General features: G+C 43.0%; 1 protein-coding gene across 2 annotated transcripts in view; it reads left to right on the forward strand.

The window, feature by feature from the left end:
• The first annotated feature begins 5,356 nt into the window (after window positions 1-5,356).
• AIMP1 (aminoacyl tRNA synthetase complex-interacting multifunctional protein 1) overlaps window positions 5,357-9,636 on the forward strand; it is a 20,112-nt gene continuing 15,832 nt past the window's right edge. The window contains exon 1 of one of the 2 annotated variants that reach the window (XM_004686600.2): window positions 5,357-5,379. In XM_004686600.2, the coding sequence (XP_004686657.1) occupies window positions 5,378-5,379 (2 nt within the window). In that variant the 5' untranslated portion in view covers window positions 5,357-5,377. Of the gene's footprint in view, window positions 5,380-5,401; window positions 5,568-9,636 lie in introns of those variants that run through there. The other variant, XM_012727684.1, reaches the window with a different exon arrangement.

Genomic DNA, 9,636 nt, shown 5'->3' on the forward strand with positions numbered 1-9,636 from the left:
AAAATTAATCCCCAATGTGATGGAGTTTGCAAACAAGAACTTTTGGAAGTTCTACGTCCTCAGGGAGTATGATTACCACCTTATAAAAGAGCCCCAAGAGCTCCCTTGCCCCTTCCACTATGTGAAGTCACAGTGAGAAGGCTGTCAGTGAGCAAGATGGCCTCATCAGGCACTGAATCTGCTGCCAGATTTAGCCTGATCTAAGACTTGTGGTCTCCGGAACTATGAGAAAAGAGTGTTGTTCATAAGCCACTTGACTTAATGATTTTAAAAAGCAGCCCAAATAATCCACAGCCAATGCAGCATGAGTTCAACCCCCAGCTGGGCAGGAGACTCACATGGCACAGCAGACTTCTCCTATTCTACCTTCTGCTATCCTCAGCAGTATATATCTGTCAGTCTGCCTCTTTTGCTCCCTGCTCTGTCCCTTGTGAATCCTCTTACCACCCCACCCCCTGCACCCCTGGCTTGTACCCCAGTTCCTTTATGTATAAATAAGTAAGTCTTTAAAAAGTAAAAAAGCAGCCCAAATAGATGATGATATGGAGTACAAAAACTCAACCACATTACTGAAAAAGCAGTAAACAAAGTGCTAGTGAAACTATTTAACCAATAAGCGGTCAAGCTTTCACTTCAGTTCTCTAAGTAGAGTCCCATACAAAGAGACAAAAGAAAATTTACTAATTTCCTTTGCATTCAGAGAGCTATCCCAAATTACTATTTTAATTCACAACATACATTCCTATAAAAAATTCTAAAGTTTCTAACATCAGAACTTAAATTTACTTCTTAAATTTACACCCTTATAGACAGAAGGTTTCCCTAAAAGAGAAAACTTAAGAGTCTGGATTCCCAGATCTAAACAACATGAATCACTCAGACGTGGCTGTTCAATCATTCAAACACTTATTGCATGTTCCTTGTATACTAGGTACAGTACTGCAGCTCTATCTGATGAGGTCAGAGTTAAAGTTATTGTGTTCTTATTTCCAAGAACTAAGGATCCTCAGGAAAGACAAAAGTTACACGTTATATACACACACACACACACATATACACACACACACTGGACATAGCAAAACTCATGTCAGAAAATAGCAAGGTCTACAAATAGGGGTATGTGAGGGGAGACAGTAGTCAGGAAAACTCGTATGACTAGGCTTGGCATGAGGATGAAGGTGGTGGTAACTACAGAAATATACTTAAGGAATACAGTGGGACTAGATCAGGAAGGACCTTCTAAGCCACACCTTGCTAAAGAGTTTGTGTTTCTCTTGGCAGGTTTGCACATAAATGGGAAGGCATGAAAATGTGTGTGTGCATGTACAATATTCGCCACATGTTTATAACCAAACTGTGATGACAGAGTAAAGAACAGGAGGGAAAAAATCCAACTCACCATGTTTTCCTCTAGAAATATCCACATATTGACACAATCTGGGGTGGGTAATGGTCTTGAGGATTTGAAAGCGCCCCAAAATTTTGATGGAATTTGGTGTGAGAGGAAGCCCATTGCTTCCACACACATCATGTGGCAGAGCTGAGGCAAAGAAGGTAAACGCACCCATTTCACCATCTTTCAAAGGAAACATATTCAGGGTCCTTAATCTTCCAAGATAACCTAGAAAACGAGAGACTCTTATGAAAGATCAACCAAGCATTACCTTAGCATTTTCTCACCTTAAATAATACATTACTTGCAGGGAAAAGCCAACTGGGCACTTTACACTTAAAAAAAAAATCAAAGTTAAAAAAATTCCAATATAATATTGATGATGGAAACTCAATCATATTTTATATTACTGATCTAAAATAAATAAAAAGCAAAGATGGCATAAAAAGGAAAAGGTAATGCATTTCATCTTCATTAACACCTGTTTTAAAGAGTAATTCAAGTTTATTATTGCATATTCTAATCAATAAGAGTATTCTCTTCATCATCTAAAGCTTAAATAATCCACATAACACTAAGAACTTCCCTTCTCACAGAGTGAGGGGTGGAGAATGACCCAATCCTGAACAGTTATTACCTTGAAAGCAAAGTAGACAAGATTCTTTGAAAAAATTAAGCCAACTCTGAAGATAACACTGCTTGTGTGGGCACTGGTGAAAAGTGCAATTCTTCCTAATTTTAGAATTTGTAGGACACCAATTAAGATCTGGCTGCCCACCCAGCCATTCTAAAACTAAGTATGCCAGCCAATGAGCTTATTCATTTATGCCAAGCCTCTGGACAGCATCGTTAATTCTTAAACCATGGACTATCTAACATCCATAACACAGGCAAGGAAAGAATACAACATAAAGGGTGAGGAATAAGGGAAGAAACAAAATATCTGCCCTGGAACTAAAGGATATAATTTATGAGATCAAAGCCAAAACCATCTATAATAAATTTAGAAAGATTTGAGAAGATATTCTATCTATTGCATGAAATAGAAGCCCAGGAAAAATATATTTCACATAAGAATAAAGAGAAATGACTAATATATGTACGTATTTTAAAATTTCATTAAAACCAATGAGAATTTATGCACCTAAGATAGCAAAAACGAGGAAATTAGACAAATCATATTGTTAAGAGGATATGGAAAAACAAAATTTCATCTTCACGTAAGTGGAAACATAAATTAAATTCACACTCTCACTTTGGAAAGAGCCTGCTACTGTTTTCTCTTCCATTCCTGCAGAAGCTAACACACACAGGCAGGGGCTACATCAGAGTGATACTGATGCTGATATTCCTAAACTGGAAACAACTAAAATATCCAGACTACAGACCAAACCCACCATGAGATACCATCTCAGACTGCAAGACTGGCTTATATGGAAAAGACCAGAAGCAATAAGTGTTGGTGAGGATGTAAAGAAAAGGGATCTTTGTACACTGCTGCTGGGAACGTACACAGGTGCAGCCCTTATGAAGAACAGCGGACGGGTCCAAAAAAATATGGATCTATTACGTGATCTAGTGATACCACAAAAATATGGATCTATCACGTGATCTAGCGATACCACTAAGTATCTATGTGAAGACTGCGAAAACACTCACTTCTTTTTACTGCAGCACTAGTTATAATGGCCAATTCAGGTCAATGGCCTCAGTGCCAAACTAGTGAAGTTGTGGTATAGAGTATGGAATATTACTCAGTGTGAAAGAAAGATGAATTTTTGCCATTTTGACAACATAGATGAAACTGAGGGTGGGGAGAGATTATGCTAAGTAAAATAAGCCAGAAGGATAAAGACAAATACCAGAGGGATTCATGTACATGTGGAATACAGAGAAACAAGACTGTGGGTTAGAAAACACAAACCAAAACAAAGCCTAGAAATCCGTAAAACAGGCTAGCAGAGTGGGCAGGTGAGGGTTGGGGAGCAAAGGTAGGAGGGGTCCAACGTTGCTGACACCCCCTATCAGGACTGTGGTGGTGGGCCTGGTGTGGTAACACACACCTCTGACTCATACAGTGACTGTTAACCATTACAACCAGAGACATATGTATTTATAAGTTGATGTGAAAAGCATTATCATTTGGAATTAAAAACTAAGCATCAAGGAAACTAATTGTGATCACTTCCAAAATTGGGAGAAAATATGTTGTGGGTGATGCGGGCTATCTTAAAGCATTAAAAAAAATAAATAAAAGAGTGAGGAATTTAACTCATTACTAAACATATAGATCTAAGACTAGAAAAGGTTAAACGTGTTCGCTTCTTGAGAACAGGCCTGATGTTAGAAAGGGGGCTTCCGTGTTCTTCTTTTCCAGCATGGAGTCGCTCTACAGGGCAGCATCCTACGGGGGTGTTCACGCAGCCATTGCTATTACCTAGGCCGCTAAAATTCAAGAACCAGATAACGAAAATGCTAATTATTCAAAAAGATAAACCACTCGGTTGTTGGGCTGCCACTTTGCCTTTCATGGCGACACAAAAGGGCTCACACATGAAAAACGCGCTCGCCAGCTACACTCGCTGAGTGGGAACAAGGTAGCAATAAAAACCTGAGGCGAGACACTGGTGGAGGAGACATCGGTGGAGGAAAAACAATGCAAGTGGTTGGGTTTCGAGATCCCTTCACTCAGCAGATGCCTTGAAGCTCGCACGTGAAGGCAGGTGTCTTCCACTCGTGGGCTAGCAAGGGCGTGAGAGACACATTTTGTCTTCTATGGGCTTGGAATCAAAGACTCACAGGGGTTGGGGGTGGTGGTGAGGGGAGGGTCGGCCCTAGGACAAAAGACACCATCTCGAAAGCGCAGTCCCCGCATTTCAACAGGGAATTCAGAGCAGCCCATTTCTGTCAGACGCCTTCCCTCAAAAACTGCCTTTCTGTCACAGCTAACGAGGACGAGGCCTTGGAGGCCGGCCACCGACAAGGCAGAAGCAACCTCCTTTCTCCTCGGGACGTTCCCACTGCGCAAGGGAAGGTGCCATTTCCACAACTCCCCAATCTTTGAAACGGGGGGCACACACTGAGTTTGTCCTGAGGCGAGTTTCTCCTGCTCTCATCTTCTTGAACCTTTCAGCAGTGGCACGTGGTGACTGTCGAAGCTTCACCTACACTTTCCAACGGAGCCGGGTGACGTGTGACTTTGGGGGGAGGCAGGCGCAGCTCCCCAAGGACCTACAGAGTTGCAGCCACAGCCGCACGGTGTGGGCTCTGGCCCTCCCGGCGGAGACGCGGGAGCCGTCGCTGCCCCTGCCATTCCGACCCCCCGCCAACCCCCCACGAGCCACGGAAAACTGGGACACCCAGATACCTGCCTGTGAGGCGGGGGGTGCAGGCGGCACAAAGACGGGGGATAGCGCTTCTCCCCCGGCCTCAGCGCTGTCGCTGCGCCTGCGACTGCCGCGACAGCTTAGTGCAGCAGGCCACGCATTTCAGGGACGTGAGGCACAGGACGGCTCCTGGGGCGCCGGGAGCGCCGAGCTTGCCCTTGGCGGGCGAACTTAGTCAGCCAGAACCCAAACTCCTACTACGGCCGGGAGCAAGTGCCCGGCCCACGTCACTGACAGGTCCCAGCGCTTCCCCTCACGCTCAGTTCAGTCAGGTCCTCTGACGTCAGAGAGTCCGCGACGCAGCAGCGAACAAAGACCCCGACGAGGGGCGTCTATCGCGCTGCCCAAACAGACGACCAACGTAGCGAAGAAAAAGTGCGGGGTCGTTTACATTATGGATTAAGGGCTTGGGAAACGGGGAGCAAGATGCGCTGCGAACAGGAAAGGGGCTAGCGGAATTTGGGGGTTTCTCCGTGGCGCGCTCAGGCATTTGGTGGGGCAGGCGTTTGGGTCCTGTCTCAGCGTCGTCGCGCGTGCGAGGCCCACGCTACGGGCTGCGGGCTGAGGCAGGAGCCGGCGGGGCCCTGACCTGCGCTTCATGTGAGTGAAGCTCGCCGAGGGTCCTGGGGCAGGCGAGGGCGACGGTCGCAGCCTCCTTCTTTTTACTCCAGTCGGGGAGCTTGGGCCTGGCCTGCGGGCGCTTGTGGGAAGTTTGCTGACGCCAGCAGCAGTGTTGGGCTGAAGGAGAGTGGGGGAGAGCGTGCTGGGGACTTTCTGAGGAGACCAAGGTGGAGAAATGGGGTACGGGGCGGGGGGAAAGAATGTCACTGGAAAATGAAAAAGTTCACAAGCGTGTGTGTGTGTGAGCGAGTGAAAGTTCACAAACGTGTGTGTGTGTGTGTGTGAGAGAGAGAGTGAGAGAGAGAGAGAGAGAAAGAGAGAGAGAAAGAACACGAAATGGAGGCTGGGATATGGGTGACGGAAATTAATTCATTCACTAATTATCACGAAGCGTCACTCGACACGATTTTAGGCGTTGTATAACGAGCAGAGAACAGAACAGACAGCCCTGTGTCACTCCAGCTCACACTTTAGACCGACGAAGTCCTGAGGATAGAAACAGTGAAGCAGGAAAGGAGGTAGAGGTGTGACCAGGGACGTTCTCGCTGAAGAAATGACTTGATAGCTAAGGACACACAGGTGAGAGACTCCAGCAAGTCCACATCTCTGGGAGCTGCAGTGACACCGGTGCACGCCGGTGACCCGGCCATCACCAAAGCTGCGTCGCAGAACCCGCCAGAACAACGAGGAAATGTGCACCAGAGTCGAGTGCAAAGGTTAAAAGTGCAGCCAAAAATCAGAGCAGGAAGAGGTCATGAGGCACTTGGAGCATTTAAGCCTGTGGAGGTTTTGAGCAGCGGGGCGGTAAAAACCAGACTTTTTAGGAAGGCTCTCTTGGACTGCAGTTAGAATAGTCTGGAGGAGAGAGCTAGGAGAAGCACAAGTTAGGAGGCTTTTGCAGTCACCCTGAGGCGGCATGATGGTGGCGTCACAGGGGGTGTTGGGAAGTGCCCAGTCAGATTCTTAATGCCCTTAATTTAGATATGTAAGAATGTTGGAGGATGGCGTTTTTTCATTGTCTAATTAGGCTTAGGACACGATGTCTTTTTGGAATTCGGGGTTCTTGGGTTCACTTTGGGAAAGGTTTCACCAGAGCTGCCCTCACAGTGACATGCCGCGAGTTTCTCCAGAAGACAGAGACTCAGTTATATTTAGAGAGCAAGTTTATTAGGGAAAAGGACAGGGGAGTACAGGACACTTGCACAGGCACAGGGTGGCAGGAAGAGCTGCCCGGAAAGGGTGCATAAGCAGGGGCAGGTCTGCTGAGATAGGCCTGCATGGGTGCAGGCGGCAGCCTTAGGAGAGCGACCTCTGCTGAGGGAGGTCCGTGCAGAGAATCTTCGGCATAGTGCAGGTCATGGGCTGGCAGGAGGCCACTGCCCTACAGAGGGAGAGAATGGGTGGGAAGAAGCATGGGCACAGGTGGGAGAGGACTGCTGCCCTGAGCCAGTGCAGAGACAGTTCTGATAGAGTCCCTGTGGAGTGGCCTGTTTGCTGCTGATTTGGGATAACTATGGAATCCCTCAGTGGGCCCAGTCTCTGCATCTTTACCCTCAGGTCAGTGCTTCCCATGTTCCCTACTGCGTCTGATAATGGGAGTCTCTATCACTGGGTCAGTGGTCACCTTAGTTCCCTCCGCCCCCATCTCCCTGCATGAGTCAGGTTCCAACCTTGGGATGCTCCCTCAGGTTTTCTACTCTTTTCTTCATCAAGACAAACACTGTAAAAATGAGTTGTAGCATGAGTTTTGGAGTGACAAGCATAGATAAAAATCATGAACTTTCCATTTGATATTTGAATGGAATACTTTATTGTCAAATGATGATTTCTGAGTTTAAAGTGGAAATGTTATCTCACAAGATTGTGAAGCTGAAATGAAAAATGACAAGATAACTGTATGACTTGAGATCTCTTGGAGTTCTAAGTCCATGTCCTTTTTATTGCTTTCATTACTCTTATAATAAGTTCTCAATATGTCTGTATAAGGAGGAGTGATAGTAGCTTATACCTTTGGCATTGTTATGACTAGAGTGCATATTGTATTGTCAAATGTTAAGGAAATGATTGGGTGAAGATTAAAGATAGAAATAAACATTAGGATTTATTACCTGTTAATATCTATCAAGGAGGCTGTTGCTAACGGTATCTTCATTATCCCTAACAATATCTAATTAAAGATAGCTTCTAGCATCTATAATATTTTACATATGCCTCAGTATTTTAAGACTTCATAGCTCAAGTATTGTTTCCACTAATATTTTTCTTTGCTGCTGCTGACCTGTTCCGCATGTTCTCAATTAACTCTGCATTTCTTATGTTTTGTTTACCAAATTATTTAGTTACAAGTAAATTGTTTTTGGTGAATGTTTCAGATGATATACATTTTCTTAATCCTGGTTTATTTACCATTAGCAATTTAAAACTAGACCTTATTCTAGGCAAATATTTGTAAAAACAAATTATGCATATTGAAAAATATACATTAAATAAACAAAATATATAGGTATATATAGCATATTATTGTACTGTGGTATATCTGTGTCATTAAAGTGTTAAAATTATCTAAAGTTTAGAGGATATATGAAGATAAATAATACAGGTTTAACTTAATTTCATCATGTCCTTTCATAAGAAAGTGAGATATGTTTTTAGTGGCAATTTATTAAAAAAAAATTCATATAATTTTCTTACTAAATTTGGTACCTGGGTTATCAATCCCCAGCCAAACTGGAATTGTTACAGTCATAATTGGTTGTAATCCTTTTTGTGTTTTCAGTCAGTGGTAGTGGCATTTGTGTTTCACCAAAACTGGGGTGACAGGTCTTTTGAGTTATATTTCTTGATCTTAACACCTTTACATAATGATGATTTTGAGTATTCTGAGTTTTTCCCCCCTTTTTTATTAGTATCTTTGAAGGTTTTACCTCTTCCCTTCATCACGCTGTTTCTTTTTGTGCTTGTGTGTATGTACTTAATAGTTGAGTCTCTGTTTCTGTGTTTTGAAACAGGGTACTCTTCTTAAACTTTCCTGTCCTTTAGTATGTTACCAGATTCATATTTGATTCCCTTTTGTAACTATTTTACAGGTAGCTAACTGAATTGAAACTGTTTTTGTCTATAAGTCAGGGACTGAATTGTACTTTCTTTTTTTCCCGATTTCTGGACCTGTTAGTGAATTCATAAGAGTTCTCCACTTAAATTGATTTGTTTCATATGAGTTTAAAGTAGTAGTGAGACTAATTTCACATTCACCTTAAATTTTCTTTGCCACAGAAGTAGACATACAAATCACATCAAGTCAAATGCTCATTATTTTGTTTGTGATAATTTTATTTCACCTGTTCAATATGTTGATTTTGTTAGACTAAAGAAGATGCTGACAAGTGCTACTCAGAGGTTACTGAAATTTCAGAAGTATCCAATGTTTATTGCTTATATCCATTTGTATTTTTCCTATATAATTCTGGCTTTGCACTTTGGAGGAACAGCAACAACAAGCTATTCTGTGCTCACTTTGGTAGACATTGGCAAGATTGATACAGTGATGTCTTCATTTTCAATATTTCGCTTTTTTTTTTTCGCTCTGTATTTTGTCCATGCAGAAGACAAGCACTTTACTCTTGTTTCCCCAGATTAACCTTCTATCTATATTTTCTTACTTTACTAGCAACCTAATTTTCATAGGGTTTTAAAAATTGCGCTTATATCATAAATTGGTAATTATTTTATTAATTTTTATATATTTTAAAGATTTATTTATTTGTGCATACAGAACTGGGGTACAGGCTAGAGGCTCAGGGGTGGCAAGAGACAGAATGGGGAGCAGAACAGGCAGATCTACGAAGTACATTGCTGAGGGGAGCAGCAGGGAGACAGGAGGTCTGCCATGCCATGTGGTCACCTCCGGGGCAGGCGGGAATCAAATCATGTGGACTTGGCTTTAGCTTCTTAGTGCTGTGCTTTAACCCGCTGCGCCACCAGGGAGGGCCATAAATTGGTAATTTTAATAAAGGTTTTAGAGGTTAGTTTTCTTTCATGCAAAGGGTCAGCATTTTAGAATGTTCTTTATATAGGATGGATATTGCTTAATTAAAATTTTAAAACATTTCCCCTTAACCAGTTTTTTTCAATTTTTTTAATCAAAAAGTCACCATTTATAGCATGTGCATTAATTTATTTAAAACCAAATTGTGGCCCTCCCTGGTGGCGCAGCGGGTTAAAGCACTGCACTGAGAA

The sequence above is a fragment of the Condylura cristata genome, unplaced genomic scaffold, assembly GCF_000260355.1.
Source record: "Condylura cristata isolate star-nosed mole 26May11 unplaced genomic scaffold, ConCri1.0 scaffold00021, whole genome shotgun sequence".
In the NCBI taxonomy this organism is placed as follows: Eukaryota; Metazoa; Chordata; class Mammalia; order Eulipotyphla; family Talpidae; genus Condylura; species Condylura cristata.